This window comes from Haliotis cracherodii, unplaced genomic scaffold, assembly GCF_022045235.1.
Source record: "Haliotis cracherodii isolate W230 unplaced genomic scaffold, xgHalCrac1.p SCAF_7, whole genome shotgun sequence".
Classification (NCBI taxonomy): domain Eukaryota; kingdom Metazoa; phylum Mollusca; class Gastropoda; order Lepetellida; family Haliotidae; genus Haliotis; species Haliotis cracherodii.
The window spans coordinates 43,015,793-43,041,516 of NW_027266330.1; the positions used below are offsets into that span (position 1 = coordinate 43,015,793).

Consider the following 25,724-nt stretch of genomic DNA (forward strand, 5'->3'; position numbering starts at 1 on the left):
CGGATCATTTTTTGTAATGCCGAAAAAACAGCTATCTGTTTAGCCGTTTTGGCTGTATTTTGGCCCCCATTTAAGCCACCATTTTGGAGCTAAATAAGAAACGTCGGATTGGTCTCAGACCTTGGTTATGGAAGTTTCTTGTCCATTAACCAGGTCTGAGCCGGTCATTTTTCGCTTTTGCTCAACACTTATTGGCCATGTTCAGAGCCCCTAAACATCCCCTTAGAAATGTCAGACAAATTCCTTTTTTAACTTCCAAACTCTTCACAATGCCAAAGTCTACCTGCCTATAAATTTTCATTCCGTTTGAACCATTTCTAGTCTTTGCCGAAAAGACAGCTGTCTGTTTAGCGTTTTGGCTCTATTTTGGCCACCATTTTGGAGTGAAATAAGAAGTTGTTGGATCGATCTCAGATCTTAGCCATGGAAGTTTCTTGTCTCTAAATGAGGTTTTAGCCGGTCTTTTTTCTCTTTCGCGCAACTCTTATTGGCCATGTTCAGAGCCCCTAAACATCCCCTTAGAAATGTCAGACAAATTCCTTTTTTTACCTCCAACCTCTTCACAATGCCAAAGTCTACCTGCCTATAAATTTTCATTCTGTTCGGACCGTTTTTAGTTTTTGCTGAAAAGACAGCTGTCGTTTACCTATTTTGGCTCTATTATGGCCACCATTTTGGCCACCATTTTGAATGGAAATAAGAAGTTGTCGGATCAGGCTCAGATCTTGGCCATGGAAGTTTCTTGTCGATTAAGGAGGTTTTAGCTGGTCTTTTTTTGGCTTTCGTGCAATTCTTATCGGCCATGTTGGGAGCCCTCAAACACCCCTTTAGAAATAACTGACAAATTCTTTTTTACTTCCAACCTCTTTGCAATGCCAAAGTCTACCTTCCTGTCAATTTTCATTCCGTTCAGACTAGTTTTGGGTGTATTTTGGCCACCATTTTGGATTGAAATATGAAGTTGTTGGATTGGTTTCAGACCATGCCTTTGGAAGTTTCTTGTGGATTAACAAGGAGTAGTATAGGTAATGGGGGTTCTGGACCACTTCCACTGGAGCCAGATTCATATACCTATACTGCTACTACAGGGGGAATTTTTTATGCCAAAATGATTATGCGATTCAACGATAGTCATGAGATGTATTAAACGAAACATCAATATTAATTAATAATGAATAAAATTTACTATAGCCCACGAGGATATTGGAAAGGTATAGGAGCAATAAAAAAATTAGCCACCGCGGCTAAGGTATCTAAAGATGTGGCCAAGGATTGGTTAAAGAAACAAGCGTTGTGGCAAATATATTTACCGGCACTGCGTTATATACCGAGGAAGAAGTTTGATATTTTTACAACGAATGAAGTTCATCAGGCTGACCTCTTGTTTCTTCCCCACGATAAGGTAAAACGCAAAACATATAAATACGCTTTAACAGTAGTGGATGTGGCTAGTCGATACAAAGAGGCTGAGCCATTAACATCGAAAGATTCAACAGAAGTAGCTAATGCACTGAGCCGCATATATAAACGCGGACCACTAAAATGGCCTAAGCTATTTCAAGTAGATCCCGGTCGCGAGTTTATGGGATCGATAACTAAACTGTTAACAAAGCACAATGTCGAAATCGTCCGTGGTGAAAGAGAGGCCCACCGCAGTCAAGCTATCGTCGAAAGATTTAACAGGACATTAGCGGAACGTTTGTTTGGCTATCAGTATGGGATCGAAATGAAATCCGAGCGATTAAGATGAACCGAATGGGTGACACGATTATCAGCTGTTGTATCAGCGCTGAATAATGAAGTGACGAGATTAATAGGGAAGAAACCATCCGATGCGATTAAAATGAAATCCGTGACTTCCGAATCTTCAGCACCGAGGAGAGGCAAAGAACGAAAACTTTCGGATAGAGTAAGGGTAAGATATTTATACCAGGCGGGTGAACTCGAAGGAGGCCTACGTCGCGCAACCGATCCCATATGGTCCCTTAAGACGTATAACATTAGTCGATTGGTTACGAAAGAAGGAGCCTATTCTTTATTATCTTCAAGATGGACCGGGTAGGGCATTTGTACGAGAAGAATTGTTCATAGTTCCCGACGGTACAGTATTACCACCATAACCATAAGCATAGGTAGTTACACCATCATTATCAATCCATCTCTTTGTATCTAAGGGGGATAATGATGTCTTGTTCATTCTTAATCCATATATCCTATGATCGTAACTTCTTAAAGAGTTCATCTCGTGTTTGAATGTTCTACCGTTGAATAATGATTCTTTATACTGTTCGTGTTTGATATGCTTTTTTGACAACATACTTCTTAACACCCTTGGCTTTTCTTATCTCTCCATTATCAGACTTTTTTATAGAATACATCTTAGGTCTTAATCCTACATACTCTGCTATAGGAGTCCCAGCACATTCATCCTTCATCTTACCTAATACCTTTTTATTTACTACGCTGTTCAGTGGATTATCTTTTGGGTAATCACTCGTGTCGTACATATCTATTTTTTCTGCCATATCTTTATACACATCCTCGGTTTGTATTTCCATCAACAAAGAATCTGTGTCGGTATATAACACCTCGCATCTATCACCGTATTGCTTCTTAAGTTCGTTGTAATAAAAGTCATACATTAAGTGTTTTGACAAGTCGAGAATACTCATACCGATGTACACCGGTCTGTTGAATTTTATATTACTTTTCTGCATATGCAACGCGGCTAAGTCGTTATCGAATATCTTGCTTCTGTTAAAAGCCGGACTGGCTATGAGTTTCCTGAGTCTTTCTTCCTCATTATATCTGACTAATTTAACATCAACACGTTTCCTTAGATTCTCCATAGTTTTACCGAATACCGAGTTATTCATGAGCTTATATAGATTCTTTTCGAAATCGCTGGTGGCTATCTTTCTTAAATCTGTGTTCAGCCTTATATAGGGCTCCATCCAAGGGCTTTGATCAAACTTTAGAACTCTGTGTATTTTCTTTAGTTTCATACCTAACGATAGATACAACTGGAGATTTCTGTAGTAAACTATATATTTTGTCTTATCCATCAAATTTGGTACGAGTTTTTCTACGTTAGCTAACCTACTATTACCCATCAATGAACGTTGATATTCAGACATCCAGTCTTTATTAACCATTAATCTTTCGGGAGCTAGCGGATAACTGTTATGGTCTTTATGTAAGGAACTCGGATATTCCAAGTCAACTTCTAGTATGTACCCTTTATTCTCATCATTATTATTATTGATATCATTCACATTGACCCACTCAAAACCACCCGTGGGTAAAGGTTGACTTATAGCCCATCCGTACAAATTGTTAGCATCGAGATATAATATATGCGTGTCGGGTTTACTCGGATCGTATCCTTCCACTAATTTATTATTAGCCTTAGAATACCTTTTCCCCGCCATCGATATACCCCCTCTTAATCCTTTCTCAATAAACAAGTGCATATCGTAATCTGTGAGTAGTTTTAGTTCTACACCGGTCTTCTTCAACAATGCATCCCACGATAGTCCGGGACTGGAATAGTACCATGCCGGGTCCAAGCCGTATTGTTTTAAACACGTCTTTCTAAATATCTCGAATATATCGGCGAGTAACAGTACATCGGTTTTTAAGTACAGATCGTGAAAATCGCCTAAATTCTTACAACCTAATTTATCCCAGACCGTCATGCGTGTTCATAATCGGCATCTGTTATTCTAGATTCCGTTAAGTTACTATAGAATGATTCGAGGGGTGGTAATTCAGTTTCTTCGAATCTAGACCAATCATCCATATATTCGTAAGGATATACACCTTTTCTCAGCAGCAAATGACGAGTTATCTTATCTGTATATTGATTTGTTATAGCTAAGTCATCGGGATTGTTCGCTTTAGCTAAATTGTCCAGGGAAGATAACAGAAACTGTACGGAGTCTATGAATCTAAGCCCATTACTTTGTTTTAGTCTAGATTTCCCATCCTTGTCCCTATAATGTATAGGTTTAGTCAACGAGAACGATATGTATTTTTCCATATTGTTAGGAATGCACATTAAACCGCCGTCGGTCTTTGAGATAGCTTGCATAATGAGATGTGAATCATATCCTCTAAGGTTGTGAAACACAATGGGGATGGGTATTGTTTGAGAATTCATTTTTAGTTTCAAGTTACACTCGTTATGAGCGGCTCCCCGATAATTACCCGTGACGTGACAATGATCTCTTACGGAATCCCCATCCAGGGGTTTATTACAAACATGACAACTCGTTGACTTCTTGTGGGCCCTCCAATCATCTATCGTCATACGCATGGGTTTCTTACACGATAATTTTTCCCTGATTATTCTCTCTTCATTTTGTAGATATTCTAGGAACTTTCCCGCTGCATCGGGACCTCTGTAAATCACGGGAGTGTTTGTTTTCCCATCATACCTTACAACTATATATCCAAACCCACAAGGAATATGTTCTTGAGTTTTGTACGTAAAACTACTATCAGTATTGCTTTGGTTGGTATTTTCTATGGGTTTGATAAGCGCTTCGAAGTCAGCGTAAATTACGTACGCTACTGGCATTTGATTACAATAATGTTCAAATTTTAATATATTTTTTCCCTCTTTAGGCATATCGATCCTGATAGCATTCTGTCCAACACCTCTACAGTCTTCTTTATGCGCTTCTAATAGATCTTGTCTGCTGTACCCATGCAGGCATCTTTCGCAGAAATATTTCTTTTCCTTATGTTTTGTTTCATCGTATAGGACCCTGTTTAAACTCTTTATCCACGTATAATGATATTTACCATCTTTTTCGATCAGAAATGAATTGATTCTGGGAATATGTTCCGGAGCGGAGCTTATCCTGTGTACAACAATTCCTTTAGAATGTCCGAATACATTTATAGCTAAATTATTTTGCTTTTCCACCTTATCAATTTGCGATATTGGTGTAGGTTCGTCTATACCATCGAAGTTGAGTCCATCGTTTTGAGGATAGCTAGAAGGTCTATCCGGATGCTTGTCTACGGGGAACAATGCAGATCTTATCATCATTCTTAAACAGTCATCGGATTTATTTTTTACGTTAATTATGGCTTTTTTCTTCTTATAATACGGGGGTAAATCTATATAAGATCCACCTTTGAAAGGCATATAATTCGCTATATCTAAATATAAACTATCGATTTTATCCACACCCCAACCCCAACCTCTATTAGTCCAGCGTTCTAAAGTTTCCTGTATCCTCTGAATTGATGTATCTAATGATGCGTTTATAGTATCGGATTCAGTTATAACTTCTTGATTGCTTCGGAAATATGGTTCGGTATATTCGACGCTATCGTCTGCGTTACTTTTACTCAATGACATTTTAATCGTCAGCTGGTATTTTATACTATGTAAATCATCTAACTCCTCGTTAATTTTACTCGATATGATGGGCTTAATATCGTTAACATCCATGTTGGAATTAATATCCATCTTCCAACCTCTTAGATATTTACCAACGCCGGCGGATGTGGGTACAAATATTAATTCTTGTTTTTGTTGATTGTTATCAATATCAACATTATCATCATTATTATTATCTAGTAAAGGGATCAATTCAGCTCTTCTCATTCGAGAATAACCTCTCAGCCCACTGTTTCTCGCTCGAGCTTTGAGTTTTCTAACAGTCAGGGGTGGTCTGTTGTATTCCAAACCTAGTAAGGTAATCAATTCAGCTTTTCTCATACGAGAATATCCACGTAGACCACGTTGCTTTGCCATAGCCTTCAACTCTCTGACAAAAACCATTGTGGTATATGCAAAATGAGACAAATGTCTAATTGGTTGTTTTCATATATCTAAATACGTATTCTCCCCAACCTATTCCTCTCATTGATGTAATCTCTCTTCCTAGCATAAATAATCTGATTCCTGACCCTATCAGCACTGTGTTTCTTACATAAACAATAACGACCTTTGACCCCTATCCCGCATTCAGAACACGTATAGTTTATGTGTCCACGCTTGATGTAATAATTGTGTATACCGCAGTAAATTTCAACACAGCGGTGGTTACATAGAGTCGTCTTCTCCATGAGTGTAAACTTGCAGTTATTCATGGTATATACATCTATCATATCATTTGTCTAAATGCAAATCACATCTACACTATTGATTAGGCTATTTATAGATCGCTATAACTAGGTCATGCATAGCCACAGCTGTCACTGCGTAGCTATTGTATAGCTGAAAATCAATAGAGCAGATAACCCCATAATAACAAATGCGACCTCTCGGTCTTTCTGAGCCTCTGAGGGTGTATAAAACTGACTCATTGTTGGTCTAGGTATTGGGTCAAGTTTTTTCCCATAAACGAGGTAGTATTCGTGCATGGCGGATTCGACATCCTTAAACGTTTGAATTGAATGTCCTTCCTTAATCATTTTTTCATGAATAAAGTCTAATCTCTTCAATTTCTGCTGCGGATATTGTAACTGGGCTGCTTGGTATTGTTCTAAAGCTTCATTATGTCGTTTACGCTCCTCTTCAACTTCTTTAGCGTTTGATTCCCTCATACTGGAAAATAAATAATTACTCCCCGAAAAAGCTAGAGCATTAACAACAGCTCCACCGACCATCATCGCAATTGTTGCCATATGATATAAAATATTCAAATGTTTAATTACTTCATTATGTCTTCCGGGATAAGTCCTTGTTTGATGAGCATATCCTTCGTTGCCATTGCTAATCCAATATCCAGAACCATCATACCGATGTCATATCCATTAAAATCTAGCTTGGGAGGTGTGGCTTTAGTAATCATTTTAGCCATACGGGCATAGCCAATGGCCAAGCCGGTGACCACCGCTTAATGATACGTCGCGTTTACCAACATTTTACCGTCTGTAACTGGAGTAGTCATGCTTCTTATAGCATTATATGAGGCCTAACCTCTAATTGAACTTGTTGTTGCGGCGGGGGTGACGTTTTCTCTTCTCCGGTCTTATAAAAGAACCATACAGCCGCTATACCTGCAACTCCAACTAATGCCCATGTTTTAATCGGATTTGAATTATTTATTAATTTTGCTTTGCGCGCCAGCCCTCCCTTTCTTCCTGCAGCTATTTTTTGGGGGTTCTTAGTAACTCTGGGTTTTAGTATTTTCTCATTCACTTGTGGTTCCTCATTCACATGTGGTTCCGTTTCCGCAATCTGTTGTGGTTGCGTTTCCGCAATCTGTTGTGGTGTCACCTGTTGTGTCTCCATTATTATTAAGTGGGCACGTATGTTTAAATTGACAATACCTAGCCGTTATTAAAGCTGTGGTGAACGGAGCTAAGAACATTCCGAATCTATGATAAAACTCACAGCTCACTGAGCTTATAGCGTGTTCGATGAAGCATAGAGATCTAGAGATTCGCATAAATACATGCGATGTTCTGCCGGGATGGGGAGAAACGTACTAGCTACGACTGTGTATAGTTGTAATATAGACGACCCTATCGTTTTAGTCATGGTAGCTCCCAGTCTAGACTCGTAACACGTGTACAGTTTTTTAATCTCTTCGTCGGTCATGTTATCAATTTTTTCGATGGTATAATTTTCTCCCAAATATTGGGAACATTTTCCACCGGCTACCAAAGCCGCGAGTCTTTCTCTATGTTTATCTGTAACTACTTCAGCATGTTTATCTACATCAGATTCTTTGAGCATTTGTTCGATGAGTTCGTCGCATTCCATAATGTAATACCTAAGGAGATATTTAAGTCTAACATAATATAATATGACATATCCAATACATCCCGTAATAATGAACTGTTGCGAAAGAATGAGGATTTCGAACCACATTTTATGTAATATTAACCGCTAATGTTCAATTTGCTACATTTTTGCTCCTTTTTGCTATAATTTTGCTATATTTGCTACAATTGTGCTATATTTTTGCTATAATTTTGCTACATTTTGCTAAGCAATTGCATAAGCAGCTGGTTGATCGGTTTTTAATACGAGTTTACAGTGCTTCGTTGCCGCTTACAGTTTTCTGACTTTGTCACGTTCACCCTTGGTATAAATGACGTCATTTTCGCGTAAACATTCCTCGAATGAATCTCGATCTTTGCAATGAAACAGCGCTACCCATTTGGTCTGCTCTCTGAGATCTTTCAGGACAGAGTTGTATTTTTGAGTAAGTACCCAAACGCTATGTTGAGTATGCCTTCCGGAGAATGCTAAATACGAAAGCATATCTTTCTTTTTTGTTAATTCTTTACTCGCGCTGCAGTCGTCTATTACGAAAAGGGTTGATTCTCCTTTGTATACTCATACTCGGAGACAGTCTTGTAAACGATCGCCCGGATCGACTCTGTGTACCCCGTCGTCATTCATTACCCAATCTCTCGATAAGTATGTTTTATTAACGCTTATAGTCGGGCACAGAATAATAATATGATCGAAAACGTCCCGATAATGACTTTGTAAAATATCTAGAATAAAGGCTGTTTTTCCGCAGCCCGTTTGCCCGCATATGATAGCGCAGTGCGGATCTTTAGGTAAAAGATTATTAATAGATTGCTTGCACGAATCTCCCATTCTGTATATTAAGTTGCGCATCCATAATCACGTACAAATATATGTTTAATTTACCAGCCGATTCCTGGAGCTTCGTTATCTGTATGGTGACACCCTCGCTAGCATTTTCTATTCTCCTCCCACTGCCGTGTAATTGGTCATCGTCCGTTGTTCGCATGTCGAGCCATAGCGCGTACTTCGTGGTTAGGTATTCACCCATCGATACACTCCCGAGAGACAGATCTTTCACGACCGCGTTAACTTCCGGAGAGCGTTTTATAGAAGGAAGTTTTTTAATCTCATCCCACTGGTGATACACTAGCATTCCTTGGCTATATAGTTGATTAGGAACGCCCTCGATAGTCAATTCTACTTTTGTAATCTTGGGATTGTAGAACTTCTCGGTATTTCTTTTAAACGCATCGGAGGGGTCCTCGAACAACATTAAAATACCCTTCAACGACCTCGTGGGGCGTTTAGATTGATATTCCACATCGTATCTTTTTTGTCCCTCGTGATCTTTCGATGTCGCAGCACGCGATCGTACAAAATAGCTAAACTTCCCGAATACTGGTTACGAATTTGTCTGGCTAATTCGGGATCCGTTATCATATCGTACTCCAGCAAGATATTGTCAATGGAATAGCTAGCATCTTCAGCAGCTCTGATTACTCTACCGTAGTCGTTAAAAGTGAGTTCGTATTCTAACCTATCGCCTAGGGATGCTTGATAAAAAGGCATGTGGGAATCTAGTAATTCAAAGTCTAGGGGAATATAGAATCGGTTACCTAATGCGTCGGCAACGGCCTGATCTTTTAAGACAGCACCTTCACCACTAGAAGCATCTACGCGCAGTCTCAATGTGTTCTTATTACAAATACCTTGGTACTGTAAATTTTCCCGCTCTTTATCCGTTCTCCAGAGATCCATGTAACAATAGTATACATCGGTATCGTCGATACTCAAAACCTCATTACCGCTAATTTTAATAGCGATTTTCTTAACGATAGCACGACCTATGTTCTGAACGGGCTCCCTGTTAACGTCGGTAGAAGTCAAAATAATCGTAAATGCTAGTCGGACAGTTCCCGGAACTAACACATCGTGTGCGCCGAGATTAGGAAAGCGAACCAGAAGCGTTTGATTCTGATCGATGGTACTAGGATTATTAGTTATAGTTACAGACTGACGAATTGCCTTGACCCCTAATGGATCTCGAAGTCTACGTTGTGGGTTTAACTTGCATCCGTATTGCGAAGACATTGTTATATTGAAAACATGTACCCTATGTTTAATATAAAAATGACTAATTTTGAACATAATGACTTTGGTCTTGATAACATAACTGATACTAGTACCATCGAAGAAGGTACTGATGAAACCAGCTGTATGAACCCAACAGTAAATAATGCCCTTTTACAATCAGCCGTTGATGATTATTACGATACATTAAAAGAAGATAAAAATTATGTTATCCCAATAGGTCGTGAATATTCAAAGTTTATGCTAGATAGTAAAGGAATATTGCGACTGCGTGACTCTCCGCATATTGATCTTATGCATTATAGTACTCGTAAGCCCCTAGCCTTGTCTACTATAGCTGGTAAACATAGCCGCGAGTTTGTTCGTGATAAATTAGGTTTTGTAGAATACGGACGAGCAAAACTTCCCGCGAAGACTACTAAGGCTCTTCAGACTATGAGGAAAGAACTCGTTAATACAGATGATTTGGAAGCAGCCACGATGGTGGCCTCGAACGGACTCGGAGAAATCTTGGATACCTATTACGATAATTCCACGTTACAGGTACCACCATATTCAGAGTTCAGTATTAGGGAATTACGAGGTCTTGACAAGGCATTGCGAACTATGCGGGGAGAACTCATCAATAATACAGCCAAGCTATCCGAAATCGACAAACATATAGCTCAAGAGAAAACAAAACTCGAACAGGCGGGCGATGAATTCAGTAGACGCCGCGTTGCTGAAAGATTGCGTAACATAGAAGAGGAAAGATCAGCCCGCCTCGAAGCAGCTTCCAGTAATAGAAAGGCACTTCGTTCCCAAATCAGTCGTATTCGAGAAACTATCGATCAAGTCCTCAACGATGATACTACACTGGCCGATAAAATTAAAACATTGTTCAGAGAACAGGGAGTAACAATTGCCAGTATTTTAACCGCGTTGGGATTTATTATATCGACTTTGACTCTCTCGTTAACAGGAGGTGGTACAGGTGGAGGCGGATCACCCCCTAGTGATAAAAACGGTATCAAAGAGTGGATAAAAAAGCATTTAAAAGCATTAGGTTCAGCACTGGGAAAGCTAGCTGAGAAAGCCGCGGCCGCACTTCCCGGTATAATAGGGAGTGTAGTTTCCTGGCTATTGAAATTATTAGCTAAGACCACCACTTGGCTTAGTCAAAACTTTTGGGGGTTGATCGTAGCAATTGCAGGGCTGTTGTACGTATTCGCTAAGAACTATTTAACCAAATCATGAGTAAGCCAACTGTGACTCCACCCACTACAAGCGCTGTTTTTTCATCGATATGTTGTTGATTTTTAGCCTCAATATGCGGTGACACTTGTGCATTAGTAGATGTTTGTGAAACATGTGGTGTTTGTGGCTTGACTATTCCCTTTTCGCCCGTGATCGTTTGCGTTATTAATTCGACGTTCATATCTGAATTTATACCTGGTTTTTGTTGATCGGTAGCGATAACAATTTTATTATTATAGCCTATCACTTGACCGATCTTAAGTTCCATATTACTCGGAGACATGTATAGTCCCGGCGCATAAACGAAGTCCACTTTGGATTGAGCGTACTGTAATGCATCTTGAAAACGCTTTATAGACGATGGTATGTCAACTGGTGAATTAATGGCGTCCTCCACGTTTGAGACAAACTGTTTTTGCTCATCGAGCGCCGTCCCAGAACCGATAATGGACGTTCGTTTTTTGCGATTGCGCTCCTAGAATTGCCCATACATAAGTTCTTATCGATTCATTAACTCTTACAAATCCTGGGTTAGTAAAATTATTTTCCGTTTTATCATTAAGAAATTCATTCCAAGCGTCTCCAGGTGGTTGCTCAACCTTTTGGATGGTGAAAGCAACACCACCCTTAAAGTTCATACGATCATCTCTCCACTCGTTACTTGAGAGAGCAAAGCTCGGAAGGAGCTGAGCCCTTTTCAGTAAATCATCGCTGACTTCTTTAACAGAGTGTGCACCAGCGTATGGAATACCTAGACCATGGTTAACTCCACTCAGACGCCAATCTTTACTCGTAGAAACATCAAATTCATTACAAATACGTTCGAATGCCTTCTTATCGTTCTGATTATTTGTGGAATTCCACGCTCGATCCTGCGGTAATGGAGCACTAATTTCTTTAAGTATACGTCTAATCTGATAGTACACGTGAAGTGTTATAACAGACTTATTTAGCATAAATCCTGGGGCATTAACAGATACGTCACATCCCGTTGTGGCACACCATATGGCAAAGTTTAACTGATTCTGCCAAAATTGCATCGGATTGTGAAACCAATCGTGCACCATTTTATCGCTAGTTGCCGTGACTCTGTAGTTTTCAAAGATATCGGGGAATTTAACGAAAAATTCAGCACCAGAGGCAGTTACTATAATCGATTGATTAGTAATGTATCTCGATTTCATATTTAAGTTATGATATAGTATCATTGTATATTTAATATGTATGTTACACTCCCGGGAATAACAAATGCCAGTCTATTGAACTGCTTAATACAATCGATAACTCGGATGGACAACTCGAAGTAGCTCTATGCGATGTAACATATTACCAACGGTGGACCAATATAAGTGCTGCGAGAGGTAATAATGAGATATTTAGAATAGATGACCAAAATAGTATTAATAGAATTATTACTATACCTGATGGGTATTACAGCGTAAGCTCACTCAATGATGAATTTTTTAAGTCTAATGATGAATTTTTTAATCCTATTGGAATAAGTCTCACACAAAATGAGGCGACTAAGACAGTGAAAATCTACAATGAAGGATCAAATATACTTATTGGTAGGAACTTAGCAATTACACTTGGATTGAATCGGGCAATAACATTACCACACGGCTCAACAGTGATTGCAACGAATAACGTACCTGATTTAGTTCCCTTTAAAGATTTGTTCATTCATCTTGATCAAATAAGCACGACGGATAATATTCAACTAGAAAGTCCTTCAACTCTGCTCAGAAGTGTTCCAGTGAAAGATGAAAAATATAATAGTGGTAGAACGGAATCTTTCTCTTTATTACAATATAAAAAATTGAAGCGTGGTATTATTTCAGACCTCAAAATTTCTGTATTAGATGTAAAACACCAACCTGTACATATAGGATACTTAAGTGTAACACTCCATATTATAAATAATGGTTGATTCCATATTTAAGTTATGGTATAGTATCATTGTATATTTGATATGTATGTTACACTCCTGGGAATAACAAATGGTCAGTCTATTCAACTGCTTCGTACTATCGATAACTCGGATGGACAACTCGAAGTCGCTCTATGCGATGTAACGTATTTTACCCTAGGTGGACCAATATAAGTGCTGCGAGAGGTAATAATAATGAGACAATAATAAATGGTCAAAAATACATTATACCTGATGGGTATTACAGCGTATGCTCACTCAATGATGAATTTTTTAAGCCTAATGGAATTAGTCTCACACAAAATGAGTCAAATGGGTTACTGATTTTAAACGCTGGAAAAAAGGATGTAAAGCTTTACGAGAACATAGCATACACACTTGGATGGAGAGGAGAAATAACATTACTCAAGACATCAGATCAGGGACTCAATTTACCCAATTTAGTTCCCTATAAAGAGTTGTGCATCCATCTTGATGAAATCAGTACGACGGATAATATTCAACAAGAAAGTCCTTCAACTCTACTCAGAAGTGTTCCAGTGAAAGATGAAAAATACAATAGCGGTAGAACGGAATCTTTTTCAACATTACAATATAAAAAATTAAAGCGGGGTATTATTTCAGACCTCAAAATTTCTGTATTAGATGTAAAACACCAACCTGTATATATAAGATACTTAAGTGTAACACTCCATACCATAAATAATGGTTGATGCATCAGGCCCTGGAACAATAAGACAATGTAATACAATTGCGCTTTCCGATCTCGGAGACACGGAAGGATTCGGTAAACCCGGTACCAATGGTAAGTTATACGCTTTACACTTACACGATAATGTATACAAGCGGAAAGAAGTCACATTCACGGGTAATCTAGAAGATTTAAGAGATGTCGACGTTAGTAGACTCCTTAAAACCACTCCATACAATATCATTTACAACAGTGAGAATAAATGGACTATGGTCGAAGCAAACATCAAGTGGCTACTGAATATCGTCATTACCCCACCTTATGCGATGATGGGTAAGGGACATAATTTAACTAAGATAATAAATAGTGGCATCGTACTCGCGGCCTATATCCCGTCAAAACGAAAAAGTGTGTTAGTCTCTCCCCTGCCAGAAAAACCAGGTCATATGTTATATAGTCGTCCGGCAATCCAAAATGTTAGTTTAAATTTGGTTACAGAATTCGATGATATTAAAGTTAACTTGAGTGCAATACCTAATATTTCTACGCTTATTATTGAAGTCTTGTTCGGAGATGCACCGGTAGATGCCTTCGAAATATTACCAGGCCTATCGATTAAATGGCTCAAGAAACACGAGCTTCAACGTTGCAGTATTATTCTTGTCGGAGCATCACCCGTTGCAACCCTCGAGGGGGTTCAAATTATTAAAAGTGACAGAATTTCTCTTTCTTAGATATTCTTGCCGTATAATATACATTTGATAAGGTTGATGTATACTATCAAAACATTTAGGCAAGACCAATTAAAGACTATTATATATTCGTAATATACACTATGAGTTTATATCCAGCGCTCGATGAAGCAATTGAAAAGATGGAAACTGTTGATGGATTTCGATTACATCAAATAAGCGACATAAAACATCGAATAGAAAAGGATAGGGAGTTGAGACTTGGATTGTATAAAAAGTATCGCAGAGCCGTGAATGCTCTGGACGGAGTTGACACCGCTCTTGTAGTAGCTGGCATGGGACTCGGTGTAGCCGGTGTCGGTTTACTATCAACTATAATCGCCGCGCCTATCGTGCTCGGCATGGAAATAACCGCCGGAGTCTCGGGACTGGCAGGAATAGCGATAAAATTCATTTCTCGTAGGTTACAAAAGAAAGCATTAAAACACGATAGTATTCGGATACTCGCCGAAGCAAAGTTGAACAGCATTGAGGATCATATTTCGACAGCAATGGCCGATTGTAAGATATCCGAGGATGAGTTTCGTTTAGTGCTGTCGGAACTCACCAAATACAACGTAATGAAGCAGGAGATTCGATCAAAATCTCGTAAGACCAATGGTATTAGCGAAGACGAGAAAAAAAAGTTCATAGAACAAGGGAGGCAACAAGCGCGTCAATTATTCCGTGCCAAAACCAAAGAACTGGTTGGAGATTAAAAATAAATTGCTTACTATCGTGTGATTACATTTAGACAAATGCTTACATAAATATATAATAATGGAGAAAACTATTAAATGGAGAGAATTACCACAAGGTTTTTATTATATCAGTGATGTCAAACCAACCAAATACGGTAATCAATTGTTTCTTATCAATTTACAAGAAGAGTGTAGTTATATAGTCTGGTCTCCTGGTAAAATGAACGAAGAACTTAATAAAAATGTTGAATATCGCTTTATCGATAAAAATAATGAAGAATATTTTTATTACCATTTAGGCTCATCTAAAGCAATGATTGGCCCCAGGTATTGGTGAGCTAGAGCTGAATCTCATGACTATCGTTGAATCGCATAATCATTTTGGCATAAAAAATTCCATCTGTCGTAGCAGTATAGGTATATGAATCCAGCTCCAGTGGAAGTGGTCCAGAACCCCCATTACCTATACTACTCAAGGTCTCAGCCGGTCGCTTTTCGCTTTCGTGCAACTCTTATCAGGCTGAGCCCCAAACACGCCTTTATTTATGTCTGACAAATTCATTTATACTTCCAACCTCTTTGCAATGCCAAAGTCTATCTGCCTATACATTTTTATTCCGTTCCGACTATTTTTGGTTTTTGCCGAAAAGACAGCTATCTGTTAAGCCGTTTTGGCTGTATTTTAGCCACCATTGTTGAGTGAATTAAGAAGTTTTTGGATCATTCTCGGATCTTTGCCATGGAAGTTTCTTGTCAATTAACGAGGTCTTAGCCGGTCATTTTTCACTTTCGCACAACTCTCATCGGCCATGTTGGGAGCCCCCAAACACCCCTTTCTTTAACTTCCAACCTCTTTGCTATGCTAAGGTCTACCTATCTAGACCCGTGAAGATTCTGGGGTAGAATACCCATGCTTGCCTTAAAAGGCGACTATGCTTGTCGTAAAAGGCGACTAACGGGATCGGCTGGTCAGACTCGCTGACTTAGTTGATGCATGTCATCGATCCCAATTGCGCTGATCGATGCTCATGATATAAATCACTTGATTGTCTGGTCAAGAATTGATTATTTTACAGACCACCATCATATAGATGGAGTATTGCTGAGTGTGGCGTTAAACAACAAACCAATCCAAACCACAGACAAAAAGTTCAAGTCGCTTTATGTATTTTCAGTGCCTTGTGATTTTTAATGGAATTCATTGTGTATCGGACATCTAAGACTGCATCCATGCACCAAATTTGTTTTGTATACTGAGACTGATACTTTCTGGTTAGCTTGTGTAAAAGTCAAGTTGCTGAAGTATTTTCAGTGATGAGTATCAGACATCTAATTCATCCACATACACAATATGATATTCTTCCCGAGGACGTATCCTTTCGAAGATGTAAAAGTCATGCACATGACAAAAAGTTCATGTCGGTGTATGTATTTTCAGTGCCTTGTGATTTTTAATGGAATTCATCTGTGTCGGACATCTAAGACTGCATCCATGCACCAAATTTGTTTTGTATACTGAGACTGATACTTTCTGGTTAGCTTGTAGAAAAAACAAGTCGCTTTATGTATTTCCAGTGCCTTTTGATTTTTAATGGAATTCATTGTGTGTCGGACATCTAAGACTGGGTCCATGCACCAAATTTGTTTTGTATACTGAGACTGATACTTTCTGGTTAGCTTGTAGAAAAAACAAGTCGCTTTATGTATTTCCAGTGCCTTTTGATTTTTAATGGAATTCATTGTGTGTCGGACATCTAAGACTACATCCATGCACAAAATTTGTTTTGTATACTGAGACTGATACTTTCAGGTTAGATTGTGGAAAAGTCAAGTTGTTGATGTATTTTCAGTGCCTTGTGATTTTTAATGGAATTCATTATGTGGCGGACATCTAAGACTGCATCCATGCACCAAATTTGTTTTGTATACTGAGACTGATACTTTGTGGTTAGCTTGTGGAAAAGTCAGGTTTGCTGAGACATCTAAGAAATCTTCCACATACACAATATGATATTCTTCCCGAGGATGTAAAAGTCATGCACATGACAAAAAGTTCAAGTCGCTTTATGTATTTTCAGTGCCTTTTGAATTTTTAATGGAATTCAGTGTGTGTCGGACATCTAAGACTGCATCCATGCACCAAATTTGTTTTGTATATTGAGACTGATAATTTAAGGTTAGTTTGTGGAAAAGTCAAGTTGCTGATGTATTTTCAGTGATGAGTGTCAGACATAAATATGATATTCCTGAGGATGGATTCTTTCCAAAGATGTTAAAGTCATGCACATGACAAAAAGTTCAAGTCGCTTTATGTATTTTCAGTGCCTTTTGATTTTTAATGGAATTCATTGTGTGTCGGACATCTAAGACTGCATCCATGCACCAAATTTGTTTTGTATACTGAGACTGATACTTTGAGGTTAGCTTGTAGAAAAGTCAGGTTGCTGAGACATCTAAGAAATCTTCCACATACACAATATGATATTCTTCCCGAGGATGTAAAAGTCATGCACATGACAAAACGTTCAAGTTGCTTTATGTATTTTCAGTGCCTTTTGAATTTTTAATGGAATTCATTGTGTGTCGGACATCTAAGACTGCATCCATGCACCAAATTTGTTTTGTATATTGAGACTGATAATTTAAGGTTGGTTTGTGGAAAAGTCAAGTTGCTGATGTATTTTCAGTGATGAGTGTCAGACATAAATATGATATTCCTGAGGATGGATTCTTTCCAAAGATGTTAAAGTCATGCACATGACAAAAAGTTCAAGTCGCTTTATGTATTTTCAGTGCCTTTTGATTTTTAATGGAATTCATTGTGTGTCGGACATCTAAGACTGCATCCATGCACAAAATTTGATTGTATACTAAGACAGATACTTTGAGGTTAGCTTGTGGAAAAGTCAAGTTGTTGATATATTTTCAGTGCCTTGTGATTTTTAATGGAATTCATTATGTGTCGGACATCTAAGACTGCATCCATGCACCAAATTTGTTTTGTATACTGAGACGGATACTTTGTGGTTAGCTTGTGTAAAAGTCAAGTTGCTAAAGTATTTTCAGTGATGAGTGTCAGACATCTAATTCATCCACATACACAATATGATATTCTTCCCGAGGACGTATCCTTTCGAAGATGTAAAAGTCATGCACATGACAAAAAGTTCATGTCGGTGTATGTATTTTCAGTGCCTTGTGATTTTTAATGGAATTCATCTGTGTCGGACATCTAAGACTGCATCCATGCACCAAATTTGTTTTGTATACTGAGACTGATACTTTCTGGTTAGCTTGTAGAACAAACAAGTCGCTTTATGTATTTCCAGTGACTTTTGATTTTTAATGGAATTCATTGTGTGTCTGACATCTAAGACTGCGTCCATGCACCAAATTTGTTTTGTATACTGAGACTGATACTTTCTGGTTAGCTTGTGGAAAGGTCAAGTCGCTTTATGTATTTCCAGTGCCTTTTGATTTTTAATGGAATTCATTGTGTATTGGACATCTAAGACTGCATCCATGCACAAAATTTGATTGTATACTAAGACTGATACTTTGAGGTTAGCTTGTGGAAAAGTCAAGTTGTTGATGTATTTTCAGTGCCTTGTGATTTTTAATGGAATTCATTGTGTGTCGGACATCTAAGACTGCATCCATGCACCAAATTTGTTTTGTATACTGAGACTGATACTTTGTGGTTAGCTTGTGGAAAAGTCAGGTTGCTGAGACATCTAAGAATTCTTCCACATACACAATATGATATTCTTCCCGAGGATGTAAAAGTCATGCACCTGACAAAAAGTTCAAGTCGCTTTATGTATTTTCAGTGCCTTGTGATTTTTAATGGAATTCATCTGTGTCGGACATCTAAGACTGCATCCATGCACAAAATTTGATTGTATACTAAGACTGATACTTTGAGGTTAGTTTGTGGAAAAGTCAAGTTGTTGATGTATTTTCAGTGCCTTGTGATTTTTAATGGAATTCATTATGTGTCGGACATCTAAGACTGCATCCATGCACAATATTTGATTGTATACTAAGACTGATACTTTGAGGTTAGTTTGTGGAAAAGTCAAGTTGCTGATGTATTTTCAGTGATGAGTGTCAGACATCTAATTCATCCACATACACAATATGATATTCTTCCTGAGGACGTATCCTTTCGAAGATGTAAAAGTCATGCACATGACAAAAAGTTCATGTCGGTGTATGTATTTTCAGTGCCTTGTGATTTTTAATGGAATTCATCTGTGTCGGGCATCTAAGACTGCATCCATGCACCAAATTTGTTTTGTATACTGAGACTGATACTTTCTGGTTAGCTTGTAGAAAAAACAAGTCGCTTTATGTATTTCCAGTGACTTTTGATTTTTAATGGAATTCATTGTGTGTCGGACATCTAAGACTGCGTCTATGCACCAAATTTGATTGTATACTGAGACTGATACTTTGAGGTTAGCTTGTGGAAAAGTCAAGTTGCTGATGTATTTTCAGAGATGAGTGTCAGACATCTAAATACAAAATATGATAGTCCTGAGGATGGATTCTTTCCGAAGATGTTAAAGTCATGCACATGACAAAAAGTTCAAGTCGCTTTATGTATTTTCAATGCCTTTTGAATTTTTAAAGGAATTCATTGTGTGTCGGACCTCTAAGACTGCATCCATGCACCAAATTTGTTTTGTATACTGAGACTGATAATTTAAGGTTAGTTTGTGTAGTGACGTCATGGGAGAAATGACGTATGTTGCCATGGGGAGTATATTGGCGTGTCTTGTGAAAGGAGAATGTTTGTAAACAAATGGTGGAAAATGGTAAATGGGAATAGTTACTAGTATTGTTTATGAGGAGCTGACCATAAACCGATTTAGCTAAATAATGCTAAATCATATTATGTTCAGACTACCTCCGATGAAAAGATTAACAAACAATGATGTTTTGTGGGATATAATGGGCAGAGTGTGGATGAGGCAGTCGGGGGGATAAGCAAGGTCCTACCGCGGACTAGAAATCGCATACAGCCCCTATCGCGGGTCAAGTTGTCCCTCCACCGTGCTTGGCAGACAGGACCCACAGCAAAGATACTATCACTCCCCCCGCGGAAACAGCGGGCAGAAGAATTTGGGCTCCCACTGTAATTAGCAGGCAGCCAGAGTATCATACACACACCAGCATGGTGTTAAACCAAATCCCCCGACTGCACCATGCCAAACAGCGGGGTGCAAAATGTATAAATACACTATGCACACCGCTGACATCCACACATTATATTATATTTGCATTAAATTATGATGTGGAAGGGAGATGGGGAGTGGATAAGAGACTGGGAAGGAAAAGAAAATTATGCGCCTCCCCCCAAAGTGAAGTTATACATACTTACCCGAACAGTACCTTTACTCATCACTAAACAATGTCCTGCGTACATTTGATTTAAAATGGGCCATGCCCGACCGGTTTAAATGAACTCCCCGAGGAGTATAAAATGGAGCATCATGTTTGATCTGAGGGTGGGTACACCTTAGACCCCCCTCTTCCCTGATCACTCCCGCAATCCGCCTATTAATCAATTTTCTTTTCAGTTCAATCCTTTTAACATTGCTGGCTCCTCGCCAGGTTTGTCGAGGCAACATGTCAGACCATACCAATTTGGTATTCGGGAGTTTAAGTTGAGCGTATGTTATGTCCAGATACATGTTTTCATAAAGTTCCTTTGTCCCCTTTGTACACAGATCATTTGATCCAAGGTGGATAAACAGAAGCTTCGGCTGGGGATGGCGGGCAACAAGTGTATCCACTGCCTTGCGGAATTCCCCCCACTTCATTCCGCCCTTTGCATGCCAGCGGGTACCCGTCAGTAGGGAGTCCGATGTAGTGGCCAGATGGTCGTGGAATCGGACCATATAACTGGACCCGATACACCATACATCTGAAACTTAAAACACACTAGCAGCATCTTTGTTATAATAACATCTGCTTTATCTTTACCTATTAATTTATTGGTGGTATTTATTTATTTGTTTGTTTGTTTGTTTGTTTGTTTGTTTGTTTGTTTTATTTTATTTTATTTTATTTTATTTATTTTTTTTTTTATTTATTTATTTTTTATTTTATTTTATTTATTTATTATTTTATTTTTTTTATTCTGTATGTTATTAGAGTTAGTGAAAAAGTATGTATTATCCCGTTACCCCCGTGGAACCGCAACAGGCAGGAACGGCTGGTGAGTCTGTGTTTGTTTCTGCTAGGTATACTGTTAAGTGGTGAGTTGAGTAATGCGGATATATTTGCTGTAACAGTTTGATTTCCAACGCCCATATTTCTGAATCTGCTTGGAACTAACCCCATTAATTGCTGCTGTGGTAGCCGCTCCAATGCGAAAAGAGTGTGACGAAAACAAATGAAGATTGAGGTGTGGTAAAGAAAATGACAGGGCCTTTCTTAACATTGACTGAAATTGGAATCTATTTAAAGGACGTCCATCAAAATGGACGAACACATGACCGTGCACTGGTGGTCTGATGGATAGAAACTGTTGCATTGCTCTGACAGGACACAGTCTAGAGTGAAGGATAGCTGTTATTTGTATTTGCACACCTCTGCCGCCCTGATCCGTTTTGGATGAGCGTAAACATATCGTTATGTGACTTATATCTGCTGCCACATGAATATCAGACAAAAGACACGCCTTATGCGAGAAATCCTTGGCTGACCCTGCCACCAGCTCGCTGATTCTAAAGAATCCAAAAAATGCAAGCAGGTATGCAGCTGTGAAAAGAGACGTTTCGTAAACTGAAGCACAAACTACCGGTAATGCTGTGACAATAACAGACAATAAGTCAACTGTAATTGGGAGTCGAGTGTCAGCCTTCTGTTTCTGTCTGACAAATCCAATCAAGGCTTTCTGAATAAGAAAATGGGATGTTAGGTCATGCATACCATGTAACTTTTGCCATGTTGTTAATGCTGATATATACGACTTTGCCGTGCGAGGAGATTTTCCTGTTAAGGAGAGATGAGCGATAAAATGCATAAGGTGATCAACCGGGGTGGGCCAAATGTGTGGCAGGCTGAAAGAGATGCGAAAAACATTAAATGACTTTAGTGCAGACTCATACAGGTTCCATGTGTTGAGTGCTAGAGAAGACTGCACTAGACGTTGCACCTCTGTCGTCAGATCTGCCATATGTCCTGTGGTATGTGTGCTGGTATCTCGTCTGCCTGCGGTGCTGCTTCTTTGAACCTGGACCACTGAAATCTCGAAAGTGCATCAGCTATAACGTTTGCATGCGTAGGAATATACGATGCTTTGAACAAGATATTATGTTGTAAACAGAGGAGTATCAGGCGCCTAAGCAACGACATAACTCGTGGTGGTTTTGCTGTTTGTTTATTGATAATTGCTACCACTGCTTGGTTGTCACAAACAAACAACACTCGCTTATTTCGTAGATGTCTGCCCCACAGTCTTACTGCCAATACAATTGGAAAAAGCTCTAGCATAGTGATGTCTTTAGTCCATCCATTCTGCACCCACTCGTTAGGCCATCTGCCATTGGCCCATCTGCCCATGAAAAAGGCTCCGAAACCATGGTTACCTGACGCGTCGGTAAACAAATGTGTATCCGATGAATTGATCCACTCTGAATCTATAAATTCAGTAGTGCCATTGTGGTTTTGAAGAAATTGCCGCCATAAATTGAGGTCCTCGCGTATGCCTTGTGTTATCCTTATTCTGTGGTGAGGTTTTGACCCTCCGCGCTGTGCGTCAATGAGGCGTCTTAAAAAGGCGCGACCAATCGGAATTGCCCTACATACAAAATTAAGTTTCCCAAACAAGGACTGCAAGTAGTTTAATGTTGTTTTCTTCTTAAAAGGTGATAAAAGAGTATCTATTTCCTGCGTAAGCGGCACTACCTTATCCCTCGGTATGCTAATTTGCGCTTTGACTGTGTCTATTGTGATACCCAGGAACGTCATGTTTGTTGTAGGTAGAACCGTTTTGTCCTTTGCGACGGGAACGCCCATGTTTTGTAATAACTCCAGAGAGGACTGGAGAGTTTGTTGACACTTATTAGAGGCTAGTGCTGCCAATGCAAAATCATCCAAATAATGTTGTATGTTATCATTTTTGGTGTATTTCCTGAGTACCCACTGCAAAAATGTGCTAAACTTTTCAAATGTTGCACATGATATGGAACAGCCAAATGGAAGACATTTGTCAAAGTAGAAATTATGTTTGAATTGTATGCCCAGAAATTTAAAGTCATCTGGTCGTATAGGTATGAGGCGAAATGCAGACTTTATATCAAATTTTGCCATGTATGCACCCTTGCCTAATCCTTGTATCGCGGATAGCACCTGGTCAAAGCTAGTGTACTTGACTGTTGACACCTCGTGTGATATGTAGTCGTTTACAGACTCTCCCTCAGGGTATGACAGATGGTGAATAAGTCTGAACGTTTGCTGAACTTGTTGATTATTGTGATTTGACTTCTTCGGAACGAGACCGATTGGAGAAACTATCATATCTTGAAATGGTGGTGCTGTAAATGGACCTGCAATTCTACCTAGATCAACTTCTTTTTGTAGCATTGTTGCCACCATGTTAGGATGTTGTTGTGCGGATTTTAAATTGTATGCCATTCTAGGACCCGGTGGACCCGTGTACTGTAGTGGAAAACCTCGAGAAAAACCTTCCGATAAAAACATAGCATCTGATGCGTAAAAGGGGGTGTAAATACTGAGTCTATGTGACAATACACGCATACTAATGGGTGTTGGCACTAGGCCTTGAGTTGGTATTGTTTGGGTTGGGTTTTGTTTGAGTACGGGGGGTTTTAACGCCCCCTTTTTGACGAAAGCATGTGTGTGCGCCGTGTGCAGTGCTGTCACATGTGATGCATTTGTGTGCATATCGGCAGAAAGACCTTGTACATCCGAATTTGTTAAAATCCCAGCAAAACTTTGGGGTGCTACCGGTATTTGCGCTATCCGCGTTGAGATTGCTGCGGTTGGTGGTAGTGGTGGTGTTTGTGACGCGCGCGTGTGCTGCTTGTTGATTTGGAAGCATATGTTGTAACCATAAATGGCCATCTATTGCCCACCAGGATCGAGACGGGTCACGTTGCATCCTTTGTCTGAAACTACGGTCATATTGCAACCATGAATCTCCGCCGAACCTAATAGCAGCTCCCCTGATTGTTTCGCTGTAGGTAAGCAGATCCTGTATCTTATCCGGGTGTTTTTCTATGTATACGCTCATGTAGACGTTAAACGCCGATGTCCATGCGCCAATGCCTAATGGACGCGTTTGTTGTTGTTTGGGTTTAAAAATAATCTGACCTGTGGCGTCGAGCGCCAATGTAAATGCCGACATCTCTTGGGGTGTCTGATTTTGGGCCGATATTAGTTGTTTTAGCTCAATGAATTCGCCGTTGTGTATTTTTTCCCGTAGTTGTTGGGAAACATGTGATCCGATGTGTTCCGCTCTGATGTTTAACTGTATAGACAGGGTGTATTTGTCGCGGGTATGCCAAACATGGTTGGATCGTTTATATTCATAGTTGTGAAAGGATTGGGTGTTTGTGTTTGCTGTTGGGACGGATGCGTGTTATGTGCGTTTTCGCGTGCTAATGTACTAATGTTTATGTGCCCTTCATTGTTTGAAGACCTATCCCCAGTCGGCATCTGCGTGTCCCCGTTTGTGAGCGTGCTGTTAGCAAGCCTTGCCGTATTTGTAGGAAGCACTGTGTTAGCCGAGTTTGCATTATGCATAATATTGCTCGAATTGATAAAAACAAAATCACTATCCAACGTACCTGCAGTGTATTGTGGTACTCCGCTGATCAGTCGTGAGCCAATTGGCGCATCCAAGTCTCTTCTATCCACATTTCTGCTAACCCCCGTCCTACTGGCTTTCGGACCCTTCACCAGTCGGTGGGTCAGCGCCGCTTTCCTTTTAGGAGGCATCCCAAACGAAGTAATGAGGTGAGGTGAAAACGCTATAGAGGTGAAACCGTAAGAGGTGAAATGCTAACCGCCGGACGCGTTGTGTTGTGTTGTTAGAATGACTTGACGGTTGGGGAGTAAAAGAAGTGACATCACGAGACCACGTGTAGTGACGTCATGGGAGAAATGACGTATGTTGCCATGGGGAGTATATTGGCGTGTCTTGTGAAAGGAAATGTTTGTAAACAAATGGTGGAAAATGGTAAATGGGAATACTTACTAGTATTGTTTATGCGGAGCTGACCATAAACCGATTTAGCTAAATAATGCTAAATCATAATAAAAAGTATCGCAGAGCCGTGAATGCTCTGGACGGAGTTGACACCGCTCTTGTAGTAGCTGGCATGGGACTCGGTGTAGCCGGTGTCGGTTTACTATCAACTATAATCGCCGCGCCTATCGTGCTCGGCATGGAAATAACCGCCGGAGTCTCGGGACTGGCAGGAATAGCGATAAAATTCATTTCTCGTAGGTTACAAAAGAAAGCATTAAAACACGATAGTATTCGGATACTCGCCGAAGCAAAGTTGAACAGCATTGAGGATCATATTTCGACAGCAATGGCCGATTGTAAGATATCCGAGGATGAGTTTCGTTT

At 39.5% G+C, this 25,724-nt stretch overlaps 2 protein-coding genes across 2 annotated transcripts; both read right to left on the reverse strand.

Annotated features, from left to right (window-relative positions):
- Positions 1 to 21,371: 21,371 nt before the first annotated feature.
- Positions 21,372 to 22,286, reverse strand: LOC139448903 (uncharacterized; the record flags this gene model as incomplete). Its single annotated transcript, XM_071230421.1, has 1 exon — positions 21,372 to 22,286. A coding segment is annotated over one exon (915 nt), but the record flags the coding sequence as incomplete, so codon positions are not given.
- A 2-nt stretch (positions 22,287 to 22,288) lies between these two features.
- LOC139448626 (uncharacterized) lies at positions 22,289 to 25,087 on the reverse strand. The gene is made up of 2 exons (XM_071230192.1): positions 24,937 to 25,087; positions 22,289 to 22,764 (listed from the first exon to the last, which is right to left on the reverse strand). The coding sequence occupies exons 1-2, from the start codon at positions 25,085 to 25,087 to the stop codon at positions 22,289 to 22,291; spliced, it is 627 nt and encodes a 208-aa protein (XP_071086293.1).
- Positions 25,088 to 25,724: the final 637 nt, after the last annotated feature.